Raw genomic sequence first — 19,922 nt, forward strand, 5'->3', positions numbered from 1 at the left:
TAGTATGTACTATGTCTGGGTGTAAGAAATCTCCAAGAATTTCTGCTACGCAGACCTTTCACATCTCTAGGACTTTCCCAGTGTGCTGGCTCACTCTGGCAGCCTTCCACACGACTTTCTGGATTAATTTTTCCCCCAAGTCTTCTCTGCAGCAGATCTTGAACTCCTGTGCCCTTGAGGACACACCTGACCTTGAACTCAGGAAGTGGAGTCAGAGCAGTTCTTCTAAAGGCCAAAAGAGCTTGTCCTATCCTAGAGGAATTTTATATTCTAATAGACCTTTTCCAGCTCTAATCACACCAACAATTAAGGAACCTCTGCAAAAGATATGGGAAGAAATTTTTAAAGCAAAGAAAAAATAACATTTTGCCTTTGAATTATAACATTTCAATTTAAATTACTCACTAGTCAAGTCACTGTTTTTATCCTTGGTTTACTGTGTCATTCCACATTTCTCTTCCCTCTGTAAATCACTGAAAAGGCAAAGAAAGGAGGAAGCCACAAAATGTATTAGTATGCAGACATTTTAAGTTAAAAAGCCCTCAGATGTCACTGAGTTTCAGATTAGCGTTTCAATTTGAAATGCTATTTTTGCAGCACTTCACAGCAAGTAAGCAGAAAAGTAAGATAAACTGAACCGTTCAAAGGGCAAGAAGAAACTGACCATCAGGTTCTCTCTCTGGTTAGAGAACTAACCAGGATGTTCTCTTTCCTGCTTTGTGAAATGAATCCTCCCCAAGAGTCTCTTGGAGCTCAGACTACTGACCCAAGACAAAGGACTTTCCTCTCCACCCTCAAGCCTTTTATTTACTGAGCTTACTTTGAGCCTGTCATTGGGTCTAACAATTTATATCTCCTTTAATCTTCATAACATCTTATGAGAAGTTTGTTCCAATTTTCAGATGAGGAAATCTGTACTTAGAATTGAAGCACCTTGCCTAAGGGAAAGGGACAGTGGCAGGATTTGAACTCAGATCTGTCTCTTAAAAAATACATTCATGCTGTTGAAAAGCTTTAGGATAACCAAGAGTTAAGCAAGACCAAAAGCCTTAGACCAACAAGACTCCCAAGGCTTCCCTTAGCATATCTAGAGGCCCCATGCCAGCTAGGGACCTACTCTGACTAGTCCTGTGTATAGAGAGGAGAAATACTGAAATTGAACAGCAATTTAGAATTTCTCCCTTAATACAGTGAATTCTGTATGATGTAGAGACCCCCAAATAATCCTTTTTGAGAGTCTTGCAGAATTTCTACAACAATCTCTTAAAGAAAAGGTCAGTCTTCAGGTTGAAGACTGAAACTCACTTAGAAAGGAGAAGTAATAATCAAGGCCAGTCCAGAGGGACATAGGAAGTGGACAGCAGTGACCTAGAGCAGTGCTTCTCAAACTTGGAGAGTGTCAGAATCACATGGGAACCCAATAAAAACACAGGGGCCCACTTCAGCAGGCATGGGTCCCTACAGCCTTTGCTAGCTCTCCGAGAGATTTTGATACACACCAAAGTTTGAGCACTACTATCTAAGCAGTAACCTGCAAACTTTAATATGCATGTGAATCACCTGGGGATTTAGTAACTCTGCATGGGGCCTAAAATTATGCATTTTGAATAAGGTTTCTGGTGATCTCAAATAGCAAGGTCTAAGAGTGACGGTTTTCCAGCATTTTTTTTTTTTTGGAAGTATTATCTCTTTAACAAAATCTTAGGGAAGACCAATATATAATACACAACTCTTCACCTCCTAGGGATCCCCAAGATACTTCTACTACCCCTCTGAGGCTCAGGAGAAATATTGAATTAAAACCGCCGTAATACTGGAAAGATGTTCCAAGAATGCAGACCCAGGCCCATGTACATTTTACTGAAGACCAGAGCTTATGGGCATTAGTACTTTGGGAGTTTTTTTCAAGTAATTATAATTTGGAACTTTCCTCATAATTTATTTTTAATAAGCCAGGTCTGTTTCCCTGTAATCAATGGAAATAGAAACCCTTTAAAAATTAATAGGGATTATGGGGTCGCAAGTAGTAGTAGTACAGAGTCGCAAAAAGTCGGACATGACTGAGCGACTGAACTGAACTGATTCTTATTTCAGAACTGGTGGTGGGGCTTCCTCGGTGCCTCAGCAGAAAAGAATCCTCCTGCCAATGCAAGAGATACAGGTTCAGTCCCTGGGTCGGTAAGATCCCCTGGAGAAGGCAACAGCAATCCATTCCAATATTCTTGTCCAGGAAATCCCATGGACAGAGGAGCCTGGTGGGCTACAGTGTATGGGGTCACAAAGAGTCAGACACGACTTACCAACTGAAAAATAACAACAAATCAATTACTTCTAAGCTCTCCGGGTGACACAATGTACAGCAGGCTAGAAACCACTCTCTCAAGTGAGGCATGAATCAGTTGCTTCTCTGAAGCATATTTTTATTATCCTGTGGGACCCTGGAGGACTGAAATAATTTCAGCATCCAGTGGAGTTCCTCTCCACTGGAGGAATCTGAGGGGAGGCAACGTAAGAGGGGAGAGTTATGCAAGAGGAGAACAGGGACCCCTTAAATCACAGAAAGAAAGCATTTGCCTCTATAATTGAAGAGTCAGCTTTGCTTCTGACTTCATTAAGTCACCCTAAAGAACAACAATGAAGAATGAAGAGGTGGAGCCAAAGTAAAAACAGCACCCAGTGGTGGATGTGACTGCTGATGGAAGTCAAGTCTGATGCTATAAAGAGCAATATTTCATAGGAACCTGGAATGTTAGGTCCATGAATCAAGGCAAATTCGAAGTGATGAAACAGGAGATGAATAGAGTGAACATCAACATTTTAGGAATCAGTGAACTAAAATGGACTGAAATGGGTGAATTTAATCCAGAAGACCATTATATCTACTACTGTGGGCAAGAATCCCTTAGAAGAAATGGAGTAGCCATCATAGTCAACAAAAGAGTCTGAAATGCAGTACTTGGGTGCAATCTCAAAAGCAACAGAAAGATCTCTGTTCGTTTCTGAGGCAAACCATTCAATACCACAGTAATCCAAGTCTGTGCCCCAACCACTAATGCTGAAGAAACTGAATGGTTTTATGAAGTCCTAAGGCCTTCTAGAACTAACACCTAAGACAGATGTCCTTTTCATTATAGGGGACTGGAATGCAAAAGCAGGAAGTCAAGAAACATCTGGAGTAACAGGCAAGTTTGGCCTTGGAGTACAGAATGAAGCAGGGCAAAGGCTAATAAAGTTTTACCAAGAGAACACACTGGTCATAGCAAACACCCTCTTCCAATAGCACAAGAGAAGACTCTATACATGGACATCTCCAGATGGTCAGTATCTGGATTGATTATATGCTTTGCAACCAAAGATGGAGTAGCACTATACAGTCAGTAAAAACAGGACTGGGAGCTGACTGTGGCTCAGATCATGAACATCTGATTGACAAATTTAGACTTAAATTGAAGAAAGTAGGGAAAAACATTAGACCATTTAGACTTAAATAAAGTAGGAAAAACCACTAGACCATTGATTACCTAAATCAAATCCCTTATGAATATACAGTGGAAGTGACAAATAGATTCAAGAGATTAGATCTGATAGACAGAATGCCTGAAGAACCATGGACAGAGGTTCACGACATTGTATAGGAGGCAGCGATCAAGACATCTCCAAGAAAAAGAAATGCAAAAAGGCAAAATGGTTGTCTGAGGAGGCCTTACAAATAGCTGAGAAAGAACAGAAGTGAAAGGCAAAGGAGAAAAGGAAGTATATACCTATTTAAATGCAGAGTTCCAAAGAATAGCAAGGAGAGATAAGAAAGACTTCCTCAGTGATCAATGCAAGGAAATAGAGGAAAACAATTGGATGGGAAAGACTAGAGATCTCTTCAAGAAAATTAGAGACACCAAGGGAGCATTTCATGCAAAGATGGGCTCAATAAAGGACAGAAACAGTATGGACCTAACAGAAGCAGAAGATATTAAGAAGAGGTGGCAAGAATACATAGAACTATACAAAAAAGATCTTTATGACCCAGATAATCACGATGGTGTGATCACTCACCTAGAGCCAGACATCCTGGAATGCGAAGGAAGCATCACTACGAACAAAGCTAATGGAGGTGATAGAATTCCAGTTGACCTATTTCAAATCCTGGAAGATGATGCAGTGAAAGTGCTACACTCAATATGCCAGCAAATTTGGAAAACTCAACAGTGGCCACAGGACTGGAAAATGTCAGTTTCCATTCCAATCCCAAAGAAAGGAAATGCCAAAGAATGCTCAAACTACCCACAATTGTACTCCTCTCACATGCTAGTAAAGTAATACTCAAAATTCCCCAAGCCAGGCTTCAACAGCACTTGGACCGTGAACATCCAGATGTTCAAGCTGGATTTAGAAAAGGCAGAGGAACCAGAGATCAAATTACCAACATCCATCGGATCATCAAAAAAAAAAGAGAGTTCCAGAAAAACATCTACTTCTGCTTTATTGACTATGCCAAAGACTTTGACTGTGTGGATTGCAACAAACTGTAGAAAATTCTGAAAGAGATGGAAATACCAGACCACTTGACCTGCCTCCTGAGAAATCTGTATGCAGGTCAAGAAGCAACAGATAGAGATGGACATGGAACAATAGATTGGTTCCAAATCAGGAAAGGAGTATGTCAAGGCTGTATATTGTCACTCTGCTTATTTAACTTATATGCAGAGTACATCATGAGAACTGCTGGATTGGATGAAGCAAAATCTGGAATCAGGATTGCCAGGAGAAATATCAATAACCTCAGAGATACAGATGACACCACACTTATGGCAGAAAGCGAAGAACTAAAGAGCCTCTTGATGGAAGTGAAAGAGGAGAGTGAAGAAGTTGCCTTAAAACTCAACATTCAGAAAACTTAAGATCATGGCATCTGGTCCCATCACTTCATGGCAAATAGATGGGGAAACAATGGAAGCAGTTTGAGTCTTTATTTTCTTGGGCTCCAAAATCACTGCAGATGGTGACTGCAGCCATGAAATTAAGACACTTGCTCCTTGGAAAAAAAGCTATGGCCAACCTAGACCACATATTAAAAAGCAGAGACATTACTTTGCTGACAAAGGTCCATCTAGTCAAAGCTATGGTTTTTCCAGTAGTCATATGTGGATGTAAGAGCTGGACTATATAGAAAGCTGAGCACCAAAGAATTGATGCTTTTGTACTGTGGTGTTGGAGAAGACTCTTGAGAATCCCTTAGACTGCAAGGAGATCATACCAATCCATCCTAAAGGAAATCAGTCCTGAATACTCACTGGAAGGACTGATGCTGAAGCTGAAACTGCAATACTTTGGTCACCTGATGTGAAGAAGTGACTCGTTTGAAAAGACCCTGATGCTGGGAATGATTGAAGGCTGGAGGAGAAGGGGATGACAGAGGATGAGATGGTTGGATGGCATCAATGACTCAATGGACATGAGTTTGGGTAAGCTCTGGGAGTTGTTGATGAAGAGGGAAGCCTAGCGTGCTGCAGTCCATGGGGTTGCAAAGAGTCAGACATGACTGAGCGACCGAACTGAACTGAACTGAACTGAAAGAGCAACAGAAAATTTCTTTCTAGTTTATCCATGATAAAAATGACTTACCCATTCCAAGTGTACTTCCAGAGCAGGTTACTGTAATAAATAAAAACACAAGCATTTAAAACAGATTCACTGATGTATTTGAGATACAATTTAAGAAAGAATAATAGGAAAGGGAGTGAAGAGTGAATAAGAACCAACTTGTGTAATAAGAGAAGGAGACACCTGCTAACAGTGTTAACTTGGATAAGTCATTTCACTTTTCTGTGCTTCACTTTGTTAGGTGGCAAGAATAAGAATGCCACCCTCATAGGGTTGTTATAAGTATCAGTCAAGCTAATTCACATAAAGCCCTTAGAATACTGGCTAGCACAGAACACTCAAAAAATATTAATCATTGTTATCATTTACAATATCATCCTAATTATAAGATAAAGGCATCGCTGATATTGGGGAAAGAAACACCAAAAAACAAAACCAACAATCTTCCCCCAAATGCATGGTTTTTATCAAGGAGCCAGAGCAAAGATAGATTCCCTAACCTGAGTCTGGACACCTTTAGTAAAAGGGCAAAGACTATAGGCTTGAGATGGCACCCCACCAAAGGATATCAGAGTTCCAACTAACAAACCATCAGAGAAAAAGTTAAAAGTTAAACTGTGAGTATGAATTAGGAGAAAAAGCAAAGACTTCAATCACTCATTTACTGGCTGTATTATCATAGAGAAACACATAAACTCTTATTCATTCTTTTTTTTTTAGCTTAAAATATATAGGGCAACAGTTATATGCTAAGTACTGCGAGTCTAAGAGATTGCCATTTAGCAGAAATTACAGACATTCAACTCGCAGAAATACGGTGTGGTGACAATAATGTGTGCTGTGGCGTTATAAAGGAAAGAGGCAGATGAACTCAGCCTGTGAGAACTGGAGAAGACTTCACAGAGGAGAGGGAATTTGGGCTGGTGGAGTTCCCTTCGCGAGGAGTGCTGCATTAGCCCAGAAGCACGATGTGGCATAGTATGCATGTGTGGTAAGGGCAGAGGGGTGTGAGTGACTCCACATGAGTAGAGAATAGAGTCCTCTCAGTAAGGATGTTGGGGAATGAGCCAAGAACTGTACTGTCCAATAGAGTAGACACTCATCATATGTAGCTATGAGCACTGCAAATGTTGCTGGTCTAAACTGATATATGTGCTGTGTTAAAAAACACACACAAGATTTTGAAGACTTACTATGGGAAAAATACAAAGTTTTAAAATTGATTCCATATTGAAAATTAGAATATTGTGGCTATATTGGATTAACTAAAATATATTCAAATTAATTTTGCCTGTTTCTTTTTATTTTTTTAATGTGGCTACTGGAAAATTTAAAATGTTCAGACTTACATTAAATTTCTGTTAGAACATGTGTAGAGAGATAGAAGAGGGACAGATTGTAAGGGATGTTAAATCCCATGATCAGAGGTCTGTATTTTATCCTATAGAGCAATGGAAAACTGAGAATTTTGTAGCAGGAAAGAAAGACAATTGGGTCAGTGTCCTGGAATAATAACTCTAGCGATAGTATGAAGACTGGTAAGAGGGTGGGAGGACAGGACTGGTGTAATAGTATAGGGGAGAGGTAGTGAGACCCTGAAGTACTGAAGTAGCTACAGGAATGAAGAGAAGAAGTTGGATTTAGAGACCATCATGGAGTGAAAAGAACAGCGCTCGGAGACTACTTAGATGTGAAAAGTGAGGGAGAGAGGAAGCTGATGCCAGGGTTTTCAGGCTTGAAAGCCTGAAACAAGGATGATGGGAGATCAGAAACTGCATGGGATCAGAAGTTCCTTTTGGTCTTGAGGAATTGAAATGCCTGGGGTGTATCTCTAAGTAGAGATAACATGTTTGAATATGGATTTAGAGATCAGAAGAAGAGAAGGGTTATAGGTAGAGATTTGGGAGCCTTTGAGTCTTAGTTTTCTCATTTATAAATTGGAGAAAATAAAATCTGTTGAACCTAACTTATAGAGTTATTTGAGCATTCAGTGAAATATTGAATATGAAAACACTTGATAAATTTTGAAGCATTATGAAAATACAATGAGGTATCATTATTGACCTGTAGGCTCTGCTTCCTCAGAGCTCATCTTCAACCCAACAACCTACTCCTGTCCTTTTACATAGGGCCATGGTTTGGGCCAGCTTGTCCTCTGGACAAGATAATGAAAAAGCAAGGAATCAGAGCATGACAGCCAAGGATAGTGAGAACACCCCCTGAAGAGGAACTGGCCTTGTTCCATCACCAGGAGCCGTCTTGAACCTTCTTGTCACCTACATATAACTGGAAATTTTAGATTCTGGTTATTAGTAAAGCTTTCTAAGCCAACATTTATTACTCTTCCTGCATTCCCATGCAGAGTTATAGGACCTCATCATCTCTTTATTTTATAAATATATGAAAAAAATATGACAATGCCCTGGGCAAGGTAGCAGAAGGTGCTGGAATACAGAGCAGGAGAATTGCTTGTCTTTTTCTGTCAGCTCTGGTGAAATGGCAGTTGCTGACAGTCATGTTTTGTGATCACAGACTGTCTGCCCACTCGTATTTCCAAACCTAGCTTATGATTTATAAATTTGTTTTTCTCTGATCCTCCAACTCTCCCTCAATCATAAGTCTGAATCTGTGCAAATAAAGGTTCAAGTCTCTTAATTTCAAATATTCCATGTTGTCTGTCATTACCTCTAACCATGATAAAACCCTATCTTCAAATCTCAAAGCAGAAAATTGCTTTAAATCTATTTTACTGTTTAAGCAAGCATCTGGTCCTTTTTCTGAAGAGAGGGAGAGGGATGAAAGGAGTACCTCCAAATCAAATTATAATAAAGTATCACAATTCCAAAGGTCTCCTGTTGGAGACCTGTTGCCAGAATCTGCCTATAGGATGTAGAAATGTCAGGCCCTTTTTGATCTTCCTACATAGCAAAGTGTGATTGCTCTTAGCCTTCGTTCACAGATTGAGTCAAGGTTTAGTTTTAAATAAAGGGTCATAACTTTCTCTACCTGAATATATTTTTTTTGGACAGAAAGTAAGCTTCAGTCCTGTCTCAGCAACTGGTGAGACCATCACGGTATACACATCCCCGCAGGGTATCTCGGTAACATCACAGAAACTGAGGCCAGCGCTTGGGGCACATGTGAAAATGCCTTTGGAACCATAGAGGTCGGTGCTGTAATTGGCAGAGCCCCTGGAGGCCTGCCAGTGGATCCGGATGCCATTAGGGCCCAGCCTATATAATTTCACCCCTAAAGGGCAGCAGGCACCTGAAGAATAAAACAAACACATCACTATTCCACCATCACCACAAACCTAGCCTCTGCTACTATGGGAAACAGAGTAAGTGTCCTACTCTAAATGACAACTGATTAGAGCAAGATTTGAGGGGGTATCAAGTTCCTTCTGTACTGGGCCACATGATTAGAGATCCATGTGTGAGGGTGAGGGCCATGAGTTTTCAATAGAGAACAATGGAGAGTCCAAGTACTTGGCAGATATGAAGTGTATATGACTCAAACTTTATGAGTCAAATACACAGAATCCTTGTCAAGATCCTTCATAACATCCTACCCATAATACCCATAATATGATTTTTGTTGTTGTTTAGTCACTAAGTCATGTTTGACTCTTTGCAACCCCATGGACTGTAGCCCCCCAGGCTCCTCTGTCCATGGGATTTTCCAAGCAAGAATACTGGAGTGGGTTGCCATTTCCTGCTCCAGGGGATCTTCCCAACCTGGGGATTGAACCTGCATCGCCTGCAAGTCTCTTGCATTGCAGGAGGATTCTTTACCACTGAGCCACTGGGAAAGCCCATAATGATTTCCGTGGGATTCAATTTAGATATAATTAACTGCATTCAGCTTTGGTTGAAAAGACCTAAATTTTGCTGAGCTGAGTAACATGGTCCTTGTCGCTGGTCCACACTTCATCTGTGCTAGCTGACTGGGTACTTTCCCTTTTTCCTTTACTGAATACCTTGAGCAGGCCACACATTAGGTGTCAAATGGTGGATTCCTCAGTAAACAAAATAAAGATGTTATTGTATAATAAGTATTAAGATAATTAGGTTCCTTTGATTCATTCTTTAAAGGTTTTTTAGGTGTGAAGGTAAGCAGTGGACCATATTTCCAGAACTGGATATCCAGGTGAGAACTTAGGCAACAACTCTAATGAAAGAAATTACAAAGCAGATTACATATGTGTTCTGGGCTTCCCTGGTGGCTCAGATAGTAAACAATCTGCCTGCAATGCGGACGTTCTGGATTCAATCCCTGGGTTGGGACAATCCCCTGGAAAAGTGAATGGTTACCCCTCCAGGATTCTTGCCTGGTGAATTCCATGGACAGAGGAGCCTGGTGGGCTACAGTCCTTGGGGTCGCAAACAGTTGGTCATGACTGCTGCTGCTGCTAAGTTGCTTCAGTCGTGTCTGATTCTGTGCGACCCCATAGATGGCAGCCCACCAGGCTCCCTCGTTCTTGGGATTTTCCAGGCAAGAGTACTGGAGTGGGGTGCCATTGCCTTCTCCATGGACATGACTGAGTGATTAACAAATGCACACAAAGCAACTTAGGACATAGCACGCAGCAGGTTTTAAATGCTTTCACACCATAATCATTCCTATTTCTCTTACCAATGAGGAAATAGAATCAGGGAATAAGATAAGGCAGGACAGTTTAAGAAGCCATATCTTTAGACTCCTAAGTTGAAGACTCACTCTACTGCCTTTGAAAGTGAAGTCACTCAGTCGTGTCCGACTCCTTGTGACCCCATGGACTGTAGCCTACCACACTTCTCCATCCATGGGATTCTCCAGGCAAGAGTACTGGAGTGGGTTGCCATTTCCTTCTCCAGGGGATCTTCCCTGGGATCAAACCCAGGTCTCCTGCATTCCAGGCAGACGCTTTAACCTCTGAGCCACCAGGGAAGCCCCCTACTGCCTTTGGGATGCCAAAATTTTATTTTTTATTTTATTTATTTTTAAATTTTTGTCAAAAGACTTATGGGATCTTAGTTCCCTGACCAAGGATCAAACCTGAGCCCCTTGTAGTGGAAGCATAAAGTCTTAACCACTGGACAGCCAGGGAAGTCCTATGAAAATTATATTTCACCTCTCCCACCCCATGCCTCAGAACAGATGCAGCTAACTGGTGTGGTACTCACGCCCCATTAAGCCTGAGAGCCATCCCATTAATCTTGAGAGTTTTTTTTTTCCCTGAAACAGTGCTCTAAACAGCCACTGTAGTGGACTAGAATCATACCAGTGAAACCTTATTTGTTAACCCTGTACCACTCCTTACTTCTCCCGCCATTCCCTAATTGTTAGGCCTTTGTGAAGAACAAAATGCAATACTTGCTCTTGAAGCCTGTTAAAATAAGATACCATAGGAGAAGCTGGAGTGGTTTAGAAGAGAGAGGTAGTAGCACAATAATACCGAGAAACAAAAAATTCAAGCCAAATAGAATATATGATCTAAATGCTTTCTGAAAACTCTGCCAGGCTGAGTTACTCTGTGCTACATGTAGCTAGATCATATATAAACCAAGCCTTCTTTCAGAGAAAGTCCACTTGAACCTTGTTATCAAGGAGTTCATTCACCAACTACCAACAGGGTTTCCCAGGTGGTGCTAGTGGTAAAGAACCCACCCGTCAATGCAGGAGACAAGAGACACAGATTTGATCCCTGGGTTGGGAAGATCCCTGGAGGAAATGGCAACCCACTCCAGGATTATTGCGAGGAGAATCCCATGGAAAGAAGAGCCTGGTGAGATACAGGGCTACAGTCCTATGGACAGAGAAACCTGGCAGGCTACAGTCCAGGGGGTCGCAAAGGGTCAGGCACAACTGAAGTGACTTAGCATGGACCAACAGAAGCCTCTGAAGCTTTGAGGTTCTGAATCAAGAGGAAAATTGCAAACATTTTAGAAAGTAATCTGAATTTATCATGCAAGCTTGGTGGAGATGCAGCATGCTTTTAAATGAGATGGAAGGGCTTATGTCTGGATCTATAATAGTCAAGGTCCTTGTTGATACTCTAGAACTAGAGACTAGATTTCACTTACTAGAGGAGTAACTTTGGTAGGCGCAGTCCGCAGTCAACCCAGTGGCACTAACTGCTTTTACTGCCACTGAGTAATTGATGCCGCATGTGATGCATCCCAGGAGGCAGTGGTTTCGATGGGTGTGACACTTTGACTGTCCCGTGTGTGACTGCAGAACCGTCACATAGGTTAGGGCCCCAGTCCCAACCGTCCAGCTCACGTTGATTACTGACTGAGTGACCTGAGTTACCATCAGACTGGCTGAGCAGCACGGTGCTCAAATGGGGAAAAAGAAAAAAATTGGGAATTTATTTCCACTAAGGATTATTTGTGAAAAACAACAAAGCATGGTATTCTGTCTGTCTTTCAGTCAGTATCCTAGATTTCTCAAACCTTTAACTGTTAATCAAAATATCCTTAATAACTATAAATGGAACATAACTTTTAAAAATTGTGAATCACTGTATTGTGACTTATATGACATTGAACATCAACTCTACTGCAATAAAAAATTGTTAAAAACTTTAAAAATGTCCTTTTGTTAAGCAAAATCTCATTCTCTCTGATACATTATTCAACATCACTGTATATAGCAAGTGCTTTCCCCAAGAACGAAGTTCACTAACTGGCTGTGGGTAATTAATGTGTGGTTCTCCCCAACTTTTTTCAGTATAAGAAAGAAATCCTTTGTTGTTCTTCAGCTTTAACGACTCCAGTTGCAAATTTCAATGCAGTGGTTGCATTTGCCTCTTCTCCTAATACGTATTATCACATTTGCAATAAAATGTGTTTCGCCTTTCTCAGGCATTTCATAGTACATAGTTGATTAGTCAGTTCAGTCACTCAGTCATATCCAACTCTTTGCAACCCCAAGGACTGCAGTATGCCAGGCCTCCCTGTCCATGACCACCTCCTGGACCTTGCTCAAACTCATGTCCATCGAGTTGGTGATGCTATCTGGCCATCTCATCCTCTGTTGTCCCCTTCTCCTCCTGCCCTCAATCTTTCCCAGCATCAGGGTCTTTTCCAATGATTCAGTTCTTTGCATCAGGTGGCCAAAGTATTGCAGTTTCAGCTTCAGCATCAGTCCTTCCAGTGAATATTCAGGACTGATTTCCTTTAGGATGGACTGGTTTGATTTCATGGCAGTCCAAGGGACTCTCAAGAGTCTCTCCAACACCACAATTCAAAAGCATCAATTCTTCTGCGCTCAGCTTTCTTTATAATCCAACTCTCACATCCATACATGACTACTGGAAAAACCATAGCTTTGACTAGACAGACCTTTGTTGGCAAAGTAATGTCTCTGCTTTTTAATATGTTGTCTAGGTTGGTCATAGCTTTTCTTCCAAGGAACAAGAGTCTTTTAATTTCATGCCTGCAGTCACCATCCGCAGTGATTTTGGAGCCCCCCCGCAAATAAAGTCTGTCACTGTTTCCATTGTTTTCCCATCTATTTGCCATGAAGTGATGGGACTGGATGCCATGATCTTAGTTTTCTGAATATTGAGTTTTAAGCCAACTTTTTCACTCTCCTCTTTCACTTCCATCAAGAGGCTCTTTAGTTCTTCGCTTTATGCCGTAAGGGTGGTGTCATCTGCGTATATGAGGTAATTGATATTTCTCCCGGCAATCTTGATTCCAGATTGTGCTTCATCCAGGCCGGCATTTCACGTGATGTACTCTGCATATAAGCTAAATAAGCAGAGTGACAATATACAGCCTTGATCTTGACATACTCCTTTCCTGATTTGGAACACAGTCTGTTGTTCCATGTCCATTTCTAACTGTTGCTTCTTGACCTGCATACAGATTTCTCAGGAGGCAGATCAGGTAGTCTGGTATTTCCTATCTCTTGAAGAATTTTCCACAGTTTGTTATGATTCACAGAGTCAAAGGCTTTGGCATAGTCAATAAAGCAGAAGTAGATGTTTTTCTGGAACTCTCTTGCTTTTTCCATGATCCAACGGATGTTGGCAATTTGATCTCTGGTTCCTCTGCCTTTTCTAAATCCAGCTTGAACATCTGGAAGTTCTTGGTTCACATACTGTTACAGCCTGGCTTGGAGAATTTTGAGCATTATTTTGCTAGCATGTGAGATGAGTGCGATTGTGCGGTAGTTTGAGCATTCTTTGGCATTTCCTTTCTTTGGGATTGGAATGAAAACTGACCTTTTCCAGTCCCGTGGCCACTGCTGAGATTTCCAAATTTGCTGGCATATTGAGTGCAGGACTTTCACAGCATCATCATGAGCATCTGTAATTCCATCACCTCCACTAGCTTTGTTCATAGTGATGCTTCCTAAGGCTCATTTGACCTCACATTGCAGGATGTCTGGCTCTAGGTGAATGATCACATGATCGTGGTTATCTGGGTCATGAACATCTTTTTTGTACAGTTCTTCTGTGTATTCTTGCCATCTCTTCTTAATATCTTCTGCTTCTGTTAGGTCCATACCATTTCTGTCCTTTATTGTGCCCATCTTTGCATGAAATGTTCCCTTGGTATCTCTAATTTTCTTGAAGAGATCTCTAGTCTTTCCAATTCTATTGTTTTCCTCTGTTTCCTTGCATTGATCACTTAGGAAGTCTTTCTTATCTCTCCTTGCTATTCTTTGGAACTCTGCATTCAAATGGGTATATACTTCCTTTTCTCCTTTGCCTTTCACTTCTGTTCTTTCTCAGGTATTTGTGAGGCCTCCTCAGATAACCATTTTGCCTTTTTGCATTGTGATATAAAACATATCATAGTTGATATAAAACCTTATAACATAGTTTATATAAAAGCTTAACATATTCTAAGAGTACCACAATCAATTCTCAACTCTTCAAAGATCCATTATACAGCATATAGGATATTGGGAACCTTCCTGCATATTTGGCATTGTCCCTATTCTGCCGCCTTTTATGTTTCAACTCCTCTGTTCCAAAATGCCATCTATTGTTATATATAAGAGAAAATAAGACTCAAAGGCTTTAAGTAATTTGCTATATTTCATTCACACACAATGTTATCAAGTAATAACAGCTTTCTTTTATCAAGCTCCTACCATACAGCAGGCACTATGCTAAGTGCTTTGCAGCATAAAAAATGTAATATTCACAACCACCCAATGAAGCCATTATCCTCTTCTACCAATTAGGAAACTGAAACTCAGAAAGCCTTATTTAGAGAAAGATTTGAAAGGGCTGAATCAAAGAAATAAATAATAAGCCAGCTCATTTGGTCACTTGTTAGATGCTTTGGTAGATTGTGTCATGGGAAATATGAAGTCAAAGAAATGTTTTTGCAGAGTCAGTGGATTCCTCCTTTGATGTTGGTGTATGAATATACTAGAGCCTTCAGATGATATTTATATGGAACCTGTGTTGAAAGTTTTCTAAGACTTGGGCTCTTTGAAAGGCTTCTCTGAGATTAGTGTATTTCTACCACACTTAGGGTAAATCAAGTCATAAAGTTCATGTCCTAAAACAATTCCTAAGGACCCCACTGGAAATAAGTTTCAGGTTGCAGTTGCTACATACCCATTTCTTACTTTTTTAAAATTATTTGTTATTGGAGTATAGTTATTTTACAATGTTATGCTAGTTTCTACTGCACAGCAAAGTGACTCAGCCATACATATACATATATCCCCTCCATTTTGGACTTCCTTCCCATTCAGGTCCCCACAGTGCATTAAGTAGAGTTCTCTGACCTACACAGTAGGTTCTCATTAGTTGTCTATTTTATACTTAGTATCAGTAGTACATACGTCAATCCCAATCTCCCAGTTCCTCTCACTTATTTCCCTTTTCCTCCTTGGTATCTATACATTTTTTCTCTACATCTGTGTCTCTGTTTGGGCTTTGCAAATAAGATCATCTATACCATTTTTCTAGATTCCTCGTGTAAATGATATACGATATTTACTTTTCTCTTTCTGACTTCACTCTGTATGAACCCTCTAGGTCCATCCATGCCCTTACAAATGACCCAATTTCATTCCTTTTTCTGGCTGACTGATATTCCATTGCATTCCACTGTATATAGTTACATACCTGTCTCTAGAGGCACACTGTAGCTGGGCAGGCTCCGTCCTGCGGGTGTTTCGGCCACAGCAGTGACAGAGAACACTGAGCCGCAGGGCAAGCCCCCCAGGGTGCAGGACTCTCCGGTGCTGCTGCACTGGTGCCGCCCTTTCTCCCCCTGGGCAGTCACCGTGTAAGTAGCTTCATCATTAGTGGATCGCCAGCGCACGTTAATCATGGAAAAGTCATCCTTTGAAATGTTTTTGATTTCAGGACTGCAAGGAGCTAAGAGATTTTAGATTATGAACTGAAACAGAGTCAAGAAATATCACACGTGACTTTTGGTCTAACACTTGTACACTTGTTTTCTCCCCTAAATGAGATGATTCCTTTCAACCATACCTTGTGCTCAGGCCAAATTCCTAGAGCCTTTGTGTGGAAACCTTGCTGACATTGACAGATGGTATTAGATTCCCACAGCGTTGGGCTAACTGGAAAATGTTAAGGAGCCATTTGAACTCCAAAAGCAAAAGTAATTAAGACAAACATTTGCACCTTCATGGTATGACTATAGGCAGGTGCCCTAAAGCTGCTGCTGCTGCTGCTGCTGCTGCTGCTAAGTCGCTCAGTCGTGTCCAACTCTGTGCGACCCCATAGATGGCAGCCCACCAGGCTCCTCCACCCCTGGGATTTTCCAGGCAAGAGTACTGGAGTGGGTTGCCAATGCCTTCTCCGGCCCCAAAGCTAGGAGGATGTGAATGGCTGAGGTATCATCAGCCAATCCTTCCACTCTCCCCAGGGTTTCCTGTTTCTTGCTGTCCTCTTTCCCTCTTCCACCTTCTCTTCTGCCTCTCCTTCATAAGAGGGTCTCTCAGGATCCCTACCAAAAGTCATTAATGGCAGTTAACCTTTTTACCATACTTGCTGAATGCCTTTCCTGAGGGACATAGAGGTGAGCCATCCAGACGTCGGTGAACAAAATCCTTGCTGTATCATACCTGTGGTTATGAATTGGGAAGTACATGACGTATTGCTGCCCCGGACTTCGCTGAAGGAATACACCGTGATGTTGTACTTGGTGTCACACTCCAGAGCAGAAAGCGTGCAAGCCGGAGCCGTGTCGTTACACTCAACCACATTGAACCCATCCACAGCCTTTGTTTCATAAAGTTCAGCACCTCGGACGGGAGACCAGACAATCTCTACTCTGTCACTGGACACCAGCACAGGGTTAATGTCACTAGGACAACAGGGAGCTGAAAGCAGGAGTAGAGAGAAGGATGTCAGTACAGGAGCCACGCTGTCAGAGGGCCGTTGAGTCCCGGCGTCTCCATGCCCAGGAGTCTCTGCAGTCACTGTAAGAATCTCCTACAGGTCTGTCCAACAGTGATCCTCCCTGACACCCACTACATAGAGGGTAACTTCTCTCTGCATGACATTCAAGGTTACAGTAAGCTCTACCCTGTCGACACATCCAGCTGCTCCCCACACCCCCTGCCTCACCTGACTTCTTAATTCCCCACCCAACGTGCATGTTTTTTCCCTGTGTTTCAGAGACTGTGTCCCCTCTACTGGAATGTGGGACCATTCTCCTGCCTGACAAAATCACATTTAGTCTAACTTCTAGATTCTATCAGTCTTTCCAAACTCTAAACTAGATAAAACTACGGGGTGGAGGCGAGGAGGAAGCCTTGCATTAGTACATTTTAGAAGAGCCCTACATTACCTCATGGACAAATTGTGGCAAATGTCTAACTCATATGGGGTTTCCCTGGAATGCTCTTGCTCCACCGACATTCCAGCCATCCTTAAAGATCCAGTTCAAAACCACTCCCTCTGGAAGGCCCTTGAGACCTTATTGATGGCCTCTGACTCCAAATTCCAAAGGCACCAATTATTTGATTCCCTCATCCGGATAAAAATGTATGTCATTCAGCTATAATTGTTATTTATATAGTTGTATTACTGTATTCTTATTTGTACATATAGTTAATTTTAAGTCTCTCACTCCATTCATTCTTTTAAAATTGAGCATCTCCCATATGCCAGTCACACTATGATAAGCATTCAGGATGGAAAGATGAATGAGATATAATCCCTGCCCTGTAGAAGGCCCAAGTCTAGTGCAGGAGAATAATAGTAACAGCAATAAAGCTGCTAATAAAAATATTTGCACTGTGCTTTTCTTACATACAAAGACCCTTTCACTTCTGATTATTTGTCCCATTTTGCAGTGGTGGATACTGAGGGACTTAACGAGGTAGACATCATTATTTCCACTTTACAAATGAGCTAGTGGTCAAGTTAGGACTTAAGCCCAGGTGTCCTACTCCAGAACTCTCTACACCATGTGGCATCTTTGCCATTGCACCTCTGTCTTCTGGGCTTGGAGAAAGAGTGAACTCTGAGACCTAAGGATTGCCTTCCCTTCAGCATCCAGAACAGTGATGAACAATGAGTAGATCTGGATGGAGGGTTCAGTTTTTCAGAGCAAGCTTGAATAGCAACAATCTTTCCTTTCTTCTCACTCCTAAACCTTGTATTCTTGTTAAGGTTGAGTCCACTTAGTCCAAATTCCCCAGGAAAGAACTCACTTTCCATTCTTGGACCTAAAATGACTCCCAGGTAGTCAAGGAGTGCAATGGGTGGTCCATTCTGCTACTGACTTTAGTGAACTCAGAACTCCCTTTACAAACATCAAGCGCAACTCACCTGTGGTATAATTAAACACATCACCCAAAGGACTCTGCCCTGCCTTGTTATAGGCAAAAACACTAATAAAGTAAGTGAAGCCACACTCAGATAAGAAATTGCACTGGGTGAGGGAAGTGTTGCAATGTACTTCCAAGCCATCATCACTCTTCACGAAGGCCACGTAGTAATCACCCAGATCCACATTAGACCAAGCTACAGACAGGTGTCCAGGAGGATCTTCTTGGATCGCCACTCTTCCAGGTGCACAAGCAACTAGGAAATGATAAATGAAAAGGAGTGTGAGAGTACTCCAAGAGATTTTCTTTGCAGCTTTGCATAGTAGCTGTTCACTAAATGTTAGTTCACATTCTCAAAACACACAAATATTTCTAAATTGAAGTGTAGACTTCCACATATGTATGTCTTTATCTCGTTGATAAGAATGAAAGAGGGCGGATATCTAAACACATATTCCAAACTATAGACATTCCCTGTTTATCTTAAAGAATAGCTCCTACCAGGCCTAGGTCTGTGAAACATGATGTAAATAAGGGGCTGCACAGCTAGAGTTGTTATCAAACTGGATCTTAGAATATTTACAACTTTACAAATGCAAAAGAAAATAGACTGATTAGTGAAAGATCTAGAAGAGGAAACTGGCCTCTTAATTTTCAAAGTGCTTTTTCCAATGCACGAGGTCTGGTTTCACTATCAACATTATTCAGACTCCTCAGAATGTTCAACTCTATGCTTTCATTTAGAGTAGGCTTTTGCTTTCATTTGTTCTAGTGCATTCTGGAACATTCTGGAACATTGTGATGTAATTATTTGTTTCCCTAAGGTCAGCCACTTGGGCTTGCCAGACCCCCAGTGATCTTGCTCCTGTTTACATACCAGTTTTCAAAGTCACTGCTGAAGTCGACCTGCTAGATCCGGCATCATTACTTGCTGAAACTGAAATCAGGTACTTGGTTCCACACTGGAGAGAGTAGATGGTGCAGGAACTGAAAGTTGTACTGCAGCCCAGCCTGGAAGAGTCACTCAAAGCCATCACGGTATAGTTGAAGGCTCCTTCTGTCGGTGCCCACGAAACAGACGCCTTCAGAGCACCACTATCAAAAGAGACTTGAATGTTTTCAGGAGTACCTGGACCTACATTTTTGAGAAACAATTGACATTTTGCAGTAGACTCAAGAACCCAAGTAAGATTTGGCCTAGCAATATGGAGGAGCTTGAAGGATGAAGTACTCCATTAACAGGATAATTGCAAGTGTACAAAGCATAAAACTGGGATTCAGGGTACCTGAGAACTGGTAATACATCCACCATTAACTATGAAAACTCGGAACTAGCTATGAATTTGCCAGGTTATTTAATCTTTCTGTTATTTTTTAATGTGTAAAATTGATCTAATATCAGTCCCTAGCACATATAAGTGCTGAATAAACATATTTTGAGTCTTTTGCAATTAATTTATTTGGCTATGCCAGGTCTTAGCTGTGGTGTGTGGGATCTAGTTTCCTGACCAGGGATCGAAACTGGCCCCACTGTATTGGGAACATGGAGTTCCCAATGG

General features: G+C 41.4%; 1 protein-coding gene across 1 annotated transcript in view; it reads right to left on the minus strand.

Moving 5' to 3' along the window:
- Positions 1-441: 441 nt before the first annotated feature.
- FNDC7 (fibronectin type III domain containing 7) overlaps positions 442-19,922 on the minus strand; it is a 29,163-nt gene continuing 9,682 nt past the window's right edge. Inside the window, exons 5-12 of the mRNA XM_052638117.1 lie at positions 19,241-19,498; positions 18,365-18,619; positions 16,651-16,908; positions 15,683-15,937; positions 11,664-11,918; positions 8,605-8,865; positions 5,620-5,649; positions 442-473 (exon numbers count right to left, since the gene is read on the minus strand). Of these exons, the coding sequence (XP_052494077.1) occupies positions 442-473; positions 5,620-5,649; positions 8,605-8,865; positions 11,664-11,918; positions 15,683-15,937; positions 16,651-16,908; positions 18,365-18,619; positions 19,241-19,498 (1,604 nt within the window). The remainder of the gene's footprint in view (positions 474-5,619; positions 5,650-8,604; positions 8,866-11,663; positions 11,919-15,682; positions 15,938-16,650; positions 16,909-18,364; positions 18,620-19,240; positions 19,499-19,922) is intronic.

This window comes from Budorcas taxicolor, chromosome 3 (genome assembly GCF_023091745.1).
Source record: "Budorcas taxicolor isolate Tak-1 chromosome 3, Takin1.1, whole genome shotgun sequence".
NCBI lineage: Eukaryota > Metazoa > Chordata > Mammalia > Artiodactyla > Bovidae > Budorcas > Budorcas taxicolor.